Source organism: Kryptolebias marmoratus, linkage group LG12, assembly GCF_001649575.2.
Source record: "Kryptolebias marmoratus isolate JLee-2015 linkage group LG12, ASM164957v2, whole genome shotgun sequence".
NCBI classification, from domain to species: Eukaryota; Metazoa; Chordata; class Actinopteri; order Cyprinodontiformes; family Rivulidae; genus Kryptolebias; species Kryptolebias marmoratus.
The window spans coordinates 15,159,106-15,174,084 of record NC_051441.1 but is presented as its reverse complement, the minus strand read 5'-3'; the positions used below and the strand labels follow the sequence as shown (position 1 = coordinate 15,174,084).

Below are 14,979 nucleotides of genomic sequence, written 5' to 3'. Positions count from 1 at the left end.
CCCCCCCCCCCCCCCCCCCCACTAATGCGGGACGCTCCCCCTCCCTCAAAAAGACAGCATATTTAAAAAGCAGTGTGTGAGCTTCTCCAGCCTGAACCTCCCGAGACCACGCCCCCCCCGCGTCGGAAACATGCACACCAAACAAAAGCTCGGGTCTCAGGAGGTTAAAGCAGTTATTTGGCAGAGGGAAGAAAAAAAAGACCTATACATAGTTTTCAGTGCTAGATGTTGGATTTTCCTTTCCTACAAGAAGTAGTTTTGTTTTTATTTTTTTTTTAATTCAACTACAGGAGGAGGGGGGAAACTGGCTTAATTTCCTGAGAACCACTGCTGGTTATTTAGCAGACAAGAGGAATAGTTTAAATAACCAACGCCATGGCCAAAAAAATAAAATAAAATAAACAAAAAAGAAATAAACACTGATCCGAATTCCCAGAGTTACAACGCATCGTCTTCATCCTCAATAAGAGTTTCAGGTTTTTTTGTTTTTTTTTTCTTTGTTTTATAATTTTTATGTGTATTTTTTTTTTTTGTGAATTTTTAAAATATTTTTCCATCTTCTTTTTTTAAATGAAGAATGAACACACGTTCTGCCTCCTAAGTCTTGTAAACAAGAGGTTGCAGTGTGGCACCTCCAAAACATTGAAAGCCTATTCTGAAAGTGCTGTTCCCTCCGCCGCCCACCAGGGGGCGAACCGGGAGGGCTTGCTAGATAGGCCCCGCCTCTTATATTAGAATGGGGAGGGGGGCGGGGCTTGCTAGTCCCAGCTGCAGCTACAGTCCTTTGCACTGCAGAGCTCAACTTTCTTTAGTTTCAAAACAAAAAAAATCGGTGCAATACTTTTTTTTTGTTGTTTTTTTTGTTTTTAAATGTCACTTTTTCTCTTTCACCCGATAATCATCCTAAGTCAGGTTTTTATTCTTTATCTGTTGATCTTGAACTCCACAACAACGCAGTAAGGTAGGCGTGCCAAGGCAGAGAGGAGCGCACACACTCAATTCTCACACACACACACGATGCAATCACATACACGCAAAGTACTTCCACACACACACACGTACAATAAGGACCTCAATGAGTAAACAGCTACACTGGAAAAACTGGCTGCTCCCTCTATATTGCAGATTATATATACTGAGAAAAAACCACATTCAGTGCAAAGTTAAAAAAGCTCATACTCCAACATGGTCAGCAAACAAATGCAAAAAAAAATAAAATAAAGAAAAAAAATTAAAATGAAAACGTTAAAAATAAAAAGAATTGGAATTCAAATAAACAAGACGAATGAAACAAAAAATATATATATAATAATAATATTGAACTTGACTGAAGCTTTTTTCGGTCTGAAAGAGCACTACCTGGAAGCAAATATCCATCCGTTCACATTATAGAATTGGCCTGCATGATTCAAGTATTCCGACTGATATGTTTTTGGGCTAAAACAAAGTGGACATATGTGCAGAAAGAGAAACGTAACTTGTATTCCACAGGGGAGACCCCGTTTTGTTGAATATCTTGTAAGTGAGAAAGAGTCCAACTAGTGCCGTTGCATTTATAACTACATTTTTTTTGTTTGATTTTTAAATCCATTTTCTTCGGATGATTAACAATTCTCTACTGACCCTTTCCTCCAGCCTGTTTGACTGCAGGGTTAGTTCACATGGAGTCGCCGCCCCCCGTCAGGTGATCCACCGGGAGGAAGGAGCCGATCGGAGACGGGCTGCTGAGCCTCCCCGGCTCGGCGCCGCTGGAGCTCCCCCACAGGCTACTGGAATAGTTGGGCCCGCCCCAGAGGGAGGACCTCTGCAGGTCGCTGCTGCTGTTCCACTGGTTCGGTTCGGCGGCGCGGCTGGGGAAGGGGTGAGACGGATCCATTCTGCTCTGAGACGGGCCGATGGCCTGCCAGCTGGAGGAGGGAGTGGCCAGTGACTGCCCTTGTGCAAAGAAACGGTTGATTTCCTCCTCGCTGGCGAACTCAGCCAGAATAGTAGTGTTCCCCAAAACACACCTGCAACGATAACAAAAGTTGGTGTTCGCTCAACAGGATTTGGAGAAAGGGTTCAATTTCGACCGGACTGACGAAGCCTAAGGGTGTTTTCACGTCTGACACATTTGGTCCGCTTTAAACGGACCCGAGTTCGTTCCCCTGTTGGTCCGGACCTTTTATGCAGGTATGAATACAGTCAACCGCACCAAGACCCACTTTTTGAGGTGGTCTTCCAAACAAACTCTGGTTCGGTTTTCTTCTGCTTTGAATGCAGACCAGCTTCGATGCAGAACAACTACAGGAACCAGACGCCTTTTTGGACTTTACGGGCCCCCGTAGCTAAGCATCAAGGTAAAGATTAGCCTATCTGTGTTGCTAACGCTATTAGCACGTGGACGCTGCAAACAATGAGCCGCGGGGCAGACCTGGAACAATGGGGAGACACTGTGCCTCCATCTTTCTTTCCGGGTCCACACTCTGTCCCACCCCCGTAACTCCTGTCCAATAGGAGCAATGATCGTCACCCGTGTGACTTTGTTTACAATTACAGTCCACTTCCAATAAAGCACAACGTGAATGCAAACTGAACTAAACAAAAAAAATTAGGTCTGCTTTCGGTCCAGACCAAAGAGGCCGTTAATCCAAACTCAAACGTTTCATTCAGGATGTCATTTCATAAACATTTACATTCTCATCAATTTCACATTCGACTGCTTATGTTAAATTCTTACAAGTGCTCGTGGCAGCAGCAGCAGCTAGCTGTAGCTTTTCCAGTGCAGACACTTCATTATATTTCTGCAAGAATATTAAGGTAAGGCAAAAATGACGAAGGTGGAAGAAAATTATAAATGTTTGCTTCAGAAAGAAAACATAACTTTGTGCTGAACTTTTTCTTTCCCAGTCTGAGCTGAAGTTGTTGGCCTAAAGCAGGTGTGTGTGTGTGTGTGTGTGTGTGTGTGTGTGTGTGTCCGAGGCCCGTACATGTGCAGGCTCTTCTGGGCCTTGGCAGCCTCGTCCTTCGAGCTGTAGCAAACCACGGCGTTACCATGTGGCAGGTTGAGGTGGAATGTGATCAGAGGGCCGTGCTGCATGCACAGGGTCCTCAGCGTCGAGCCGTCAATCTGGGAAACCACAAACAGAGCTCACCTTTATCAGCCACCTACAGTTTAAAATACTGTTCTGCTTGTAATAAACAAACAAAACCAGACAAATAAAATTCGTTCTTATAAAATGTGAGCACCTGAGGTGTGAGATTTTTCAGAACAAGCCATTGAGTTCTCCCTGAGCTGCTGCTTTCACCCCAATTGGAACCTGCCATCACACACAGTCAGAGATTAGAAATCTGCCATTAAAGGAAGTCAGCGTTTAAAAGTCTTAAATATCTCAAACTATAACGGAAACAGTACAGCCTTCATCTTCACTTTGTCGATTCAACAATCAGGCACCACAAATTCACACTTTCAAAGCTGACTTTGTGAACTGAGAGGAGAATGATGAGGCTTCTCCTCTTTTTTGCTCACCAGGTGTGTATCTGGACTCCGAGGAGGCCCAGCCCCCCAGCCTCAGGGCAGAGCCGTCCCAGCCAGAGGAGGCAGGGTTGGGCTTCTGGCTGGTGAGGCCGGGTGGGGGCCTGGAGGGGGCTGGTACTGGCAGCGGCTTGGGAGACAGAGGAACCTTCCAAAGCTCGTGGGCTAGAGAGGAGTTGGACACAGAACCGCCGCCAGGAGACCACTTTGACTCACTGGGTCGAGCTACAAGGAGAGAGGAGACAAATCAAAGTTCAGCTGAAGTTAACACAATAAGTGGAAGATGTACAGGAGCAGAACAAGTTTATTTTAGATCCATGTGGTCACAATAAGCACTTCCTGTGTCCATTTGAAGCTCGGCGTGGTTTATCTGACCTCTGAGGTCACTCGCCATTCCAGTGAGCGAACTGGAAACGTACCTGAAGTGCTTTGTGCTGTACTGGTGAGGGAACCGCTGTGGCTGGAGGCACGAATGGATGACCAGGCACTGTTAGAAGGCATCGTGGTGTTCAGTGATGAGGATGGCCCTGAGGAACATCGGGAGGAGCGCGACATGTCAGACGTGTGCGTTCAGATTGTGACACGCGCTTAAAACACTGATTAGAGTGAAACATCTTCCCGCAGCGTGCGTCTTACCGTTGTTCCTGTCCCTGAGGTGGTCTGTGTCACGGACGGTGTTGATGGAGAGGTTGTTGATGACACTGCCGGGGGTCACGTAGGGGTCAGTCTCAGGGTCGATGTTGGGGTAACCTTTCCAAGGCTCCCCGGGCCGGAACTCTGTCGACAGGAACGCCGAAGCGATTAAAAGGTTTCGAAGCAAATGGTTTTAAAGCTGTCGGGGAGCGCGAAGGCTTGCGTACCTGGGGGCCAAGTGACAGTGTTTCCATGGGGTGGGGGGGAGTTGGCACGGGGCGGCCAGCCATCGCCCACAGAGCCCATTGATTGGCCGGGAGGACTCAGGGGAGATGGGCCAGGAGACAGGAAATCATAGAAGGGAGAGTCCTCCAGACGCAGCCCAGACGACATAGCACCTGTGGGGAAAACACACACACACACAAGAACACACTCAATTAAACAGCCTCATAACTTTTTTCAAACCTAGCTTGGTTTGTAATAAACTAAAACATCTCATATATGTAAACATTGCAACTCCAACAGAAATTTAAAGCCTTCATGCAGTTAAAGAACAAATGTTTATTTTAATTACTATTGCAAAAAAGCTTTAAAGTACGAGTTAAGCCTGCTAATGTACCAGGTTTGCTGTTCTGCTCCAGAGGGTCAGCAGCCCAAAGTTTCTTCAGTCTGGACTGGGGTGGCTCTTTGTAGTTCACCGCTCCACCGCCACTACTACTTCCAGCGCCAACGCCCATGTCCAGGGATACATTCAGGTTAGAGTTCAAGCCTAAAGACGGACAGAGGAAGAGAAGAAGTCAGTCTCCCCTGAATGTGTGGCAAGCTCGGGGAAATAAGACCGGCTGCTTGTAACTGACGTACTTAAAGGGAAGTTGCTGAAGGACCCGATGGTGGCAGCATCCTTCTGCATCTCAGAGGGATTCTGGGACAAGTAGTTGTCAGAGTACGTTTTGTGTGGCAGGGCCTGCTTCAGCAGGGAGGGGTCCAGGTGCCGCGGCGGCTGCATCATCGATGGGGAGGAACCGATGGGTCGCGTCTGGAAACAGGAAATGGAAGGTGAAACAAATTCAAGAGGAAACAGACTCTCAAACGAAGTGGAATTTAGCGGAATTACTGGACCCACACCTGATCGCTCTGACGGCCCACGGGCATGGCTCTCTGGTTTTGAGCCTTCTGTTGCTGATGCTGAAGGAGGAGACGCTGCAGGCAGAAAAAGCGATCACAAAAATATGTCAATTGTGGCGGTACCGTCTGATCAGAGTTTACAGAAACAACGAACCTCGGCTGCTGTGAAACGATAACCTTAAAATGTGCCGATGCAGCATAAACATCGAAGGAACAGCAGCCCTGACTACAGTCGACATGTTTCTGTACCTGCAGCTGGCTGATCTGGTTGAGCTGTGACAGCTGGTTGAGCTGGGAGAGTTGGTTGAGCACAGCCACCTGCTGAGGGCCAAACAGCGAGTTCAGACCACCGTTAGCTCCTGGGTACTTCAACAGGGAGGGGGGGACCTGCACGCAAACAAGGTTAGGGTCAAAACCTAAGTTTAAAAGCAGTTTAAGTCTTCAAAGTCTTTTGTGTTCAACAATGTTTGAGCTTCAGTGTTTTTTCTTTCCCCCTCGTTGTCTGACAATCACTTCAAGCAGCAACTATGAATTGATAGAATAAAGAAATATAGCACCTAACAATTTTAGAAAGTTTGTCGTCTTAAAGGTGGTATGAAAACACATTCAAGGGGTTGTCAAGTAAATGTATAATATTCTGGAAATACCCAGTACCCAAACTAATGATCCGTAAATACAATGAAAACAGTAGTTTTATATGTTTGCTACCTGAGAGGGCAGGATGGGTGGAGGCACTTGGTTACGAAGGTTGGGTTGAGATGGGGGCTGGGATTGGGGGCCGCCTCGGCCCTGTGCTACGCTACTGCCACCCAACATGGAGTTTACATTCTGGAAAAGAAAAACAAACACACAAAACCAAGAGATAATTAACATTTAACAAGTTACAATGCTTCTCTCAACACTGTAAAAAAAAAAAAAAAAAAAAAAAAAAAGGTTTTGAGTGAATCGTTAGGAAACTATAAACAGATATGTTAGGGAAATGTTTTACTGGAAAACATAATACAATACCACCGATTTAGGATTTGGGATTACTCATTTACTTAAGCATTTCTTCAGATGTGGCAGAGTGTGACAACAGGCTCGAGACCAAAAGACAAACCAGCTCCTCAATCCTTCCACACTCACCTGCGGAGCAGCCCCAGAGCTAGAGAGGGAAGGGCCGGGCCCAGAACTGACACAGGGGACTGGCTGAGCAGAATTGCGAGGGGAAAGGCTCATGCTTTGATTGGAGGAGAGCTCATCAGAAGCTGGGCAATCATAGGCAGAAAGCTGCGGAAGCAAAGGCCGGGCGCACGGCAGACGGACGGCAAGCACAGAGGGAACAGGAAGCACATCGCCAGCCACACAAGCACAGAGAGGGAAGGAGACAAGAGAAGAAAAAAATTAATTTTGCATAGGAAGACAAAGGAGAGGCAGGGCGAGCGAGAAAGAAACACGGAAACAGGAAATAAGAGAACCTGCACGGCACAAGGCTGAGGTAAAGCAAAGGGAGAATCATGAATGAGACGGGGTCAAGAGATGAATTGGAATAAGACGTGAGCCGTGTAGAAGAGGAGAAGTTGTTCAGGTGAAAAAGACATCGAAAAGTTAAAAAACTGGAAACAGAAGAATAAAGTCTGCAGCAGCAATGCTGAAGCAAAAGCAGCAAAGCCTAACACAAGGCAGTTTGTAAAGAATCATTATTATTACTTGACATACTTATAAAAATATCTACTATCACAATGAAGCCTAAAGGTTTGAATATTCTGTTTGGTTTTGAGGCTGAAAAAAAATGACAACATCAGATGAACCTTAAAGCACTGATGCAGTTTGTTTAAACCACCACCAGGGGGCACAAATGAGATGAGAAAACTCCTCCCAACCAGACCGTGACCACACTGAAGACTTGGTGTACCTTGTCAAAGTAAGGACTGCGATCCATGACGGATTCCTTGTGGAACTGGTGTCGGGACCCCAGGTTCTTCCCCGCCATGCCGTTAAACTCTCCCATACTGCCGATGTCCATGCGTTTGTCCGTCACCATCCCTGGTGCTGCCTTCATGGAGTCATCGGGAGAGTCTCTCTGCAAGTTCAAAGACAAGAAAGCTTTAAAAAGACAGGAACGTCCCCCATAATCGACAGCAAACTCTGACCAGGTCGAATCAAGCGTTAATTTACAATTCGAGTCAAATGTTTGGACACATCCAACTCAGGTAGGTAATGATTACTGAGACGTGGTGTGCTTCTGCTGTGGTTCAAGGCATTCTTGAATTTATCAGGAATTCCAGGCAAAGGAAAAGAATTTCACAATTCAAAGTCGCTGAACTCTGAAGAGATCAGTACTCACAGAGAAGCCCATGTTGTTGAACTGGTTGATGAATGGTTTCATCCAGGGATCGTCCTGTTTACTGACTGGTTTGTTCATCTGAAACAGACAAAAATAAAACCCATAAAACCCAGGACGAGATCTACTGACATTAAATGTTCTTCAGCCGTGTCCGACACGTTCAGATGTGGAGGTCGTGGGGAACAAACCTTGTTGGAGCCTTTATTCTTGTAGTTCCAGGTGTTCTGGTCATGAGACCTGTTGTCCTGCTGGTTGTTGCTCCACATTCCGATCTCCACCTCCTCTTCCTGATCCCAGCTATTGCTCATGGACACGTTGTCGCCGCACCACGTCTCCATGGGCTTAGGACCTGAAGACATCAACGACAGAGGGAGAGATGTAGAAATCTGCAACTCCTGTCATGTACTGTTCTTAAAAATAAAATAAAACTTCACCAGTTCTCAGAAAACCTACCGGGTTTGTTCTGGGTGCCCCATCCAGAATCTCTGCTTTCCCTGCTGGGTTCGTCCCAGCCAGCAGTGGTGTCCATGGGCTTCCCCCAGGCAGATGTCCCATTGTCCACCGTCACAGGTGGACCAGCTGTAGGCTCTCCCCATGTTGAAGAGTCCTTCTGCTGGGGGTAAGGCTCCCCCCAACCTGCAGGAAACAGGAACTCATTTCAATCATGATACAAGCTCTAAAATGTGCACTTAAGTAGCGTAGACATTGCTGGTAACTGGTGGGAATTAAATATTTTTTGTTTTAATGCCACTAGTAACTCTTGAAAGTCAGTAAAACCTTTGATTTTAAAAAGGTAGACACTTTTATTCTCCTTAAATTGAAGATTACACTCATGTCCTTGAGAAACCGAGCGTCGGTTTGGTTATGCAAGTGTTTACTCGGACATTTAACCTTTCGAGCCCCAAGCCCAAGTGTAAGTGTATCCCTCGGGTTCAAAAGGCTCAGGTTACCGCTGACCACCCAAACCTGCCACTTTCTCCCTCCACAGGAGGAGGCTGGGAAGATGCCAGGGATACCTCCCTGTAAAAATAGGACTGATCATGGGATAGCCTCCGGCTCCAGACCTACCCTTGTATGCAAGTCCAAAAGCACAAGCACATAAACGCATGACAAAGAATGCACAAAAATAGACGTACCCAGACAAAAGATTTACATCAGGCAAAATTTCCCGATCATGCAGAGGTATACTTCTTTAAACATGTACTGTAATCTTGCATCTGTTGCTCTGAGTCTTGTTTCATGTAACTGCTTCAACTGAGCCAAGATTCAAGCTGCTCATATGTGCAGCTCACAGACTGAAAGATGTCTCTGAATAAAAGTCAACACTCGGACCTGGTATTCTTTTTCCACAAGGTCTGTTCTTTCTTCACGGACTGTTCAACTTACACAAAAATACAAACACATTAACCACAATGACTCATAAAGCTAAGAGTTTTCCCAGAGCAGAGCAATAGCTGGGTGGTTTGTCCAGCCTTTTCCTGTCTCGAGCTCATGGAGCTGCTTCGTTTAGTCCTCTACACAATGAGCCCTGAACAACCACCTCATTCCTGCATTTCTCCTCCTTCAGGGCCTCTCTAGAGAACAGCTTCCTAGCTTGTTTAAGTTTTTCAATCTTCCATTTCCACTATTAAACCAAATTTTAAAAAGCCTCCTCCGCTGCCAGTCATGGTCCTCTCTTGCTCCATTCTACTGAAACTCAACAAAAGTGTGTGTTTCTTGTGCAAATGGTGGGTGAGCAAAGAAAGGAAAGAGAGAGAGAAAAAAAAAAGGTGAATGAGAGGAGAGGAAACATTGATGCTTTTAGCATTCCTAAGGAATGAGTCAACGGGCTTCACACAAAGCCCCGGGGCGCAGCGAGGAGACGGAGGCCTGGCTGGCTCTACAGGCTTGGTTTAACCCTCTAAAAATTGTGCATGGCATTGTATGGATTCAAGTGTGTGCCTGCCTACACACACACACACACACACACACACACACAACCTTGTAAAAAATAGGAAATACTTTTAAGATCTTATCTCTACAACAAAAAGCAGTTGGCTCAAAGAGATATCATGACTTACAGAAAGCTTTAACTTGCAGAGAAATGTGTATGTGAACACTGGAACAGAAAATGTCTGTTTTAATTAAATCAACACCGCTTTAAATTATATCACATGCGTAAAAAATGTAATGTTTATTTTCATAGCACCTTTCTCTAGTGCTAAATCCTATCACAACAACAAACAAGGATAAAAAACTGCAGAAAGTCTGTATTTTATTAAAGCTAACAAACCTTGTTGAGTAAAAAGTCTTCAGCTGAACCCATGCAAAAAAAAAGAAAATTACGCGGTTTTAACCTATTGATTCTGGGATGTTATTTCTTTTATTCAGAGCTACATGTAGCACATACTCATGTATGTTTTTTTTTATAAAAGATTTTCTAGTTTTATCTTTGAGGTACAAGTAAAAGATGGGCCACTGTTGTGCTTTTCTTGCAATAAGTAGGCAAACCAATATAATAAAGGTTCATACCTAAAGATGTAATTTTAACAGTTTTGATAAAGCTTTGCATTTACACAAATACAGATATTACAGCATGCACATTGAGGTGCTTATTTTCCATATTTGTGCTCTGAGGTTGCTGTTATAGAATAATAAAGCTTGGTTTATTTTTTTGCAGCTTGTATATGTAAATATACAAACCAGATTTAAATCGGTCATTAACAGCTGTAGTTTGAATGCTCGGTCACATATGCAAACACACCTGAACTGCAGCTTTTTTCCTGGTTAAAATGCTGCATAGGCTGCGTGGAGTTGTGTGCTGGGTGGGACTGCTGATTCTTAGGGGGCGGAGCCACGGCCTCCTGATCCGACTGAGTCGTCCTGTTCCACATGTTGACAGATCCGCTGCCGTATTTACCTGCAAATCAAGTCAAGCAATTTGGAGAAATCAGCTGAAAAAGACTTTTGCCAAATGAAAAGCTCTTGCTCGTAAGAACAGCAGCCTAGCTGGTGTTTACCAGGGTCGCCCCAAGCTGCAGTTCCATCGTCGATTTCCATTCTCCGACGGATGGACTCTGGAGAAGGTTCTTCCCATCCAGTTGCAACTTCCTCCTTCTGACCTACTGCGGGCATGGGCCCCCCCAGCCAGCCTAAATGAACAAAAGCATGGCATTAGGTTTTTTTTCTTCAACCTCTTGTTACGTATACAGTTAAAACATCTAACAAAAACAATTATTGCTGTGACAAGTACCCGTGGGCTTGTTGGAGGCTGGATTTCCTCTGGACATGTTGGATTCAGGACCTTTTCCCCACTCGTTAGAAGGTTTAGAGTTGGACTCGCTCCAGTTCTGAGCTCCGTGGTTGTTCTTCATTGGCTCACCCCAGCCCTGATTGTTACTCTGAGGACTGGGTTTGTTGACCGCGTCTCCCCAGTTGGAGCCAGGGTTTGGAGTGCTCTGGTCTGGAGTATTTGACCCCCCGCTGCCAACCCAGGTGTTACTGCTGCTGGTGTTGGTTCGGCCTGGCTCGCTCCAGCATCCGGAGCCAGAGCGGTCGCTGTCGCTGTCCCAGCCCACCGAGCCTGCGCCTTTTTGAGATTCCCCCCAGTGGTTGCTGGCCCCTGGTCTCGAACCGTCAACACCCCAGGTTTCACCTCCATTTCCACCATTGGAACCCCAGCCCTGCTGCATTTTAGGTGCATTGTTCCATGTAGAGGACCTGCAGAAAAAAACCAAAATGGTTGGTAAATTTTAAAGATAAAAGTACAAAAATAAAAAAAACATTTAAAGTAAAGTAATTGAAAAGCATTAATCACCTGTCATCTTTAACATTGTTGTTGTTCCAGGTGTTACTGCTCTTGTAACTGGAATCATCATCCCAGCCACTATTCCCGCCTCCTTTATTAGAAGGTCCTTTATTTTCCCACCCAGATGTTTCTCTCTGTTCTCCCCACCCAGAACCTCCATTATCTGAGCTGCTTGGCCCAACCCCCCAACCTGCAAGCACATAAAAGAAGACTCATTTACTTGCTGGTTCGTTGTTTAATAAATAATCTGGTTTTATTCAGAATATTATCACATAAACGACAAGTTCCATAAACCTCATGTGCTTACCTCCAGAGGTCTGGGAGGGAGCTGCCGGTGCTGCTGAGCCCCAACCGGAGCCGACGCTACTCTGCTTTCTTTCCTCGCCTCTGGGCTCCTTATTGTTTGCAGGGGAATTCACATCCCAGGATGTGTTCTGCCGTACGGGCGTCTGTCCCCATCCGGTGTTGGACAAAACCCTTGGATCCACATCGGTCCGGGCCAGTGCTGATAGTACTGTTGCGGTATTGTTACCTCTTCTACGGTTTCCTCCTTTAGATTGGCTGATGTCTTTGTCGGAGCTGGATCTCCCTCCAGAGCTCTCGGCGCTTCCTTCACTTCCTGCAGAGCGACCCCAGGCTCCAGTGACACTTCCAAAGCTTTGGCCTCCACCACCACCCCCACCCATGCCCATGGCGTCATCCTCAAGGCTCTTCCACCCATTGTTGGCGGAACTTCCTTTTTGACTTCCAGCATCTGAATTGTTGGTGCAAGGAGTTGCTGATCCCCAATCTCCATTCGACATTTTGCCGTTAGATGTGAACGATGAGGAGGAGGAGGAAGAAGAGGATGCACTGCTCCCCCAGGGGCGAGGTATCCCTGCTGGAGGACCCATAGTAGTTTGGTTTCCATTTCCTGATGTTTGGCCTGTAGAACCTGGAATCTGATTAGGGCCAACACTCCAGGACAAGTTACTCTGAGGCTGGTTTGGGGTATTGGTGGGCCCTTGGTCCCACCGTGGGGCCCCAGTGTTATTGTGGTTATTATTACTCTTGAAAGCAGCAGTAGAGATTTGGGGGTTCACAGTGTCTGCATTTAAGGGACCCTTGTCTACAGGGTAGGTAGCTGTGCCCCAAGGTGTACCAAAGGACCCAGTACCCCCTGACTCTCCTTGAGGGTGCTGGGGAGTTAATGAGGGGTTTCCATTGGCCAGCGGCCCCCCATTTCCTCCTCCAATGGAACCCCAGGAACAATCCCCGCCGAGGTGGGGTGAGGTGGTAGAGTCTGGTGCACTAGAGGTCATTGTGGTGCTAGTAGTAGTAGTAGTATTCATCATGATAGTGTTATTTGGTCCATTGGATTCAGTGTTAAGGTTGGTAGGTTGCAGGACGCCACTGCCATTGTTGCTGCCTCCTATCACCTTGCTGCTTGATGTACCATTATTCACCTCAGTGTCTTCCATCACACTGTTGTTGTCTGGAGCTGCCATGCCACCCCAGCCCAGCAACGACCCCTGTTGAGGAACCACACCTAGTTTGGAAGTCAGCCCTGGAGCCTGTGGAGGCCGCTGGCCCTGGCACACTGGGCTTGGGGATGGACTCTGTGGCCAGGCACCATGGTTGGCATTTGGATTTAAAATGTTTGGGTTTGACCCATTGATATAGGGGTTATTCCCGCCAGTGGTATTCATGTTGCTGCCTGACTGGGTGCCCCATACAGAACTGCTGCCGACTAACTTGTTGTTGTGGTTACTCATGTTATTGCTGCCAATACTGTTGGGCCCAGCCATGGAGTAGTGTGAGGATCCAGTAATATTATTTCCATTATTTGCACTGCAGATGGTTCCCACACCTCCAACCTGATTGTTGCTGTCTCCATTCACAGTTACCCCGACCATCATGGTAGAAGTCACCAAAGAGGAGGAGTGCGAAGAAGCTGTAGAGGACACAGAGGAAGAAGCATCTGCTGACATCATCATGACCGTAGTTGCAGCGACAGTGCCGAGGTTCTTCTCTGAGCCGACTGAAGAGTTAGAATCTGCATCCATGCATTCTGACGCCAGCTCAGGATCTGATCCTGAACCGCAGCCAGACGAGGAAGAGGAGGAGCAAGAAAATGAAGAGGAGGAGGGAGGCCAGACAGAGGAGCTGGTTGAACAAGTGTTATTGGATTTGTCGGTACTTCCGTCGACTAGGACTTTGCCCCAGTTGCTGTTGCTGTCACTGCTGCAGGGGGAGCCAGAGGACCAGGGGGAAGGCTCATACTGTGAATCCAGTCCAGGATGCTCCAAACCTGGAAAGAACAGACGGACATCACAATTAAATTAAGGGAATAAATTATTTTGTTTCACAAACATGCTTACATATATGTATTGGTGATGGACAGAATGTTCATGTAGCATTTAAACGTACTGTAATGCTAATTCCCATTTGCCTGTATAAAAATACAGAACAGGGCCTTGAACTGCAAACAGAGTTTTGAGGTTGAACTTGTTTTAAATTGTCTGAAATCTGATCTGGAATAGGTCCCAGTTAGGTGTTTACTTACTTTACTTCATGAATATGTTTCTGAATTTCTAAACTGAGATTGCCATCTACCGCAGTTAAAATAATGACTACTCGTGATTACAACTCATCATAACTTCAATAAATTTGAACTGTCCTTTTAAATGTTTAATAGGCTTTACTTAAAAAATGAGTTTGAGGTTACCAACAGTGCACTACACCAAAAAATAAAAATGTTTACCAAAACTCCACTTGTTGTTGCCAACTGGTGAATTTCTTACTGTACAAGGCCCATCGGACACACTATGTTAACTTCCTCAATCACACTTTCTTTAACATTTTGCCATTTCTCTCCAAGTTCAGCTTGCCAACTGTTCTGGATGTTTTTATTGCCAGGTCTGAGCCTGGACACAGCTGCCACCAATTTGTCACCGCAGGGAGGACTCGGAAGCATGCCAAAAGGTATTAACTAAGATTCAGCGAGGCAGACGACGACTGTCGGCAGGAGAGGAAGACGGAGGCCACGGGAGGGATGGTTACCGAGTAAGAAAAACAGAGAGGATGCAGGAACTGACGACAGGGTTTGGCAGAAGAGAGGAGGTGGAGGCATTTAATATGTTAACTGTCTGAGATCATCAGTGTTCAGACCTGGTATGTTTCTAAAATTAGCCTTTACAGATCCCATCCAATCACGCTTTCCTTTTTTAAACAAACACTCATTCTGCCACAGCGGCAATCGCCTGAATCTCGACTGCTATAGTGCTCCATTTTATACATATTAAAATACTTTATCAGTCTCTGCCACTGAAAAAATATCCTGACAATATCCTTGTTTCAAGTAGAAATCAAGATTTAAAGCATGATCCTTTTGACATGAGAGCTACTCAATGAAGCAGATTTTAATAAGAGAATTGTTTTTTTACTACAGCAATCTCATTGCCCAACATTAAAGTTGACTTTGTTTAAGTGATCCTAGAAGATCTCTGAAAGAAGTAAGAAATACGAGACAGAGAAGGAACCAACTCGATTTTCAGTTAAAGTAAGAAAGGATAGTGTCTGGTCTATGATCATTAAAATGTCGTGTTTATTAAC

The 14,979-nt window shown here is 45.8% G+C and overlaps 1 protein-coding gene across 2 annotated transcripts in view; it reads right to left on the bottom strand.

Moving 5' to 3' along the window:
• Positions 1-477: 477 nt before the first annotated feature.
• LOC108236223 (trinucleotide repeat containing adaptor 6A) overlaps positions 478-14,979 on the bottom strand; it is a 31,904-nt gene continuing 17,402 nt past the window's right edge. The window contains exons 6-27 of one of the 2 annotated variants that reach the window (XM_017416740.3): positions 11,693-13,675; positions 11,395-11,575; positions 10,831-11,297; positions 10,598-10,729; positions 10,342-10,497; positions 8,052-8,234; positions 7,787-7,947; positions 7,599-7,676; positions 7,167-7,334; positions 6,398-6,541; positions 5,981-6,100; positions 5,522-5,659; positions 5,273-5,347; positions 5,009-5,183; positions 4,767-4,916; positions 4,375-4,545; positions 4,151-4,291; positions 3,934-4,041; positions 3,509-3,739; positions 3,229-3,299; positions 2,970-3,109; positions 478-2,009 (exon numbers count right to left, since the gene is read on the bottom strand). In XM_017416740.3, coding sequence (XP_017272229.1) covers positions 1,658-2,009; positions 2,970-3,109; positions 3,229-3,299; positions 3,509-3,739; positions 3,934-4,041; positions 4,151-4,291; positions 4,375-4,545; positions 4,767-4,916; positions 5,009-5,183; positions 5,273-5,347; positions 5,522-5,659; positions 5,981-6,100; positions 6,398-6,541; positions 7,167-7,334; positions 7,599-7,676; positions 7,787-7,947; positions 8,052-8,234; positions 10,342-10,497; positions 10,598-10,729; positions 10,831-11,297; positions 11,395-11,575; positions 11,693-13,675 — 5,525 coding nt within the window. In that variant the 3' untranslated portion in view covers positions 478-1,657. The remainder of the gene's footprint in view (positions 2,010-2,969; positions 3,110-3,228; positions 3,300-3,508; positions 3,740-3,933; positions 4,042-4,150; positions 4,292-4,374; positions 4,546-4,766; positions 4,917-5,008; positions 5,184-5,272; positions 5,348-5,521; positions 5,660-5,980; positions 6,101-6,397; positions 6,542-7,166; positions 7,335-7,598; positions 7,677-7,786; positions 7,948-8,051; positions 8,235-10,341; positions 10,498-10,597; positions 10,730-10,830; positions 11,298-11,394; positions 11,576-11,692; positions 13,676-14,979) is intronic. The other variant, XM_017416742.3, reaches the window with a different exon arrangement.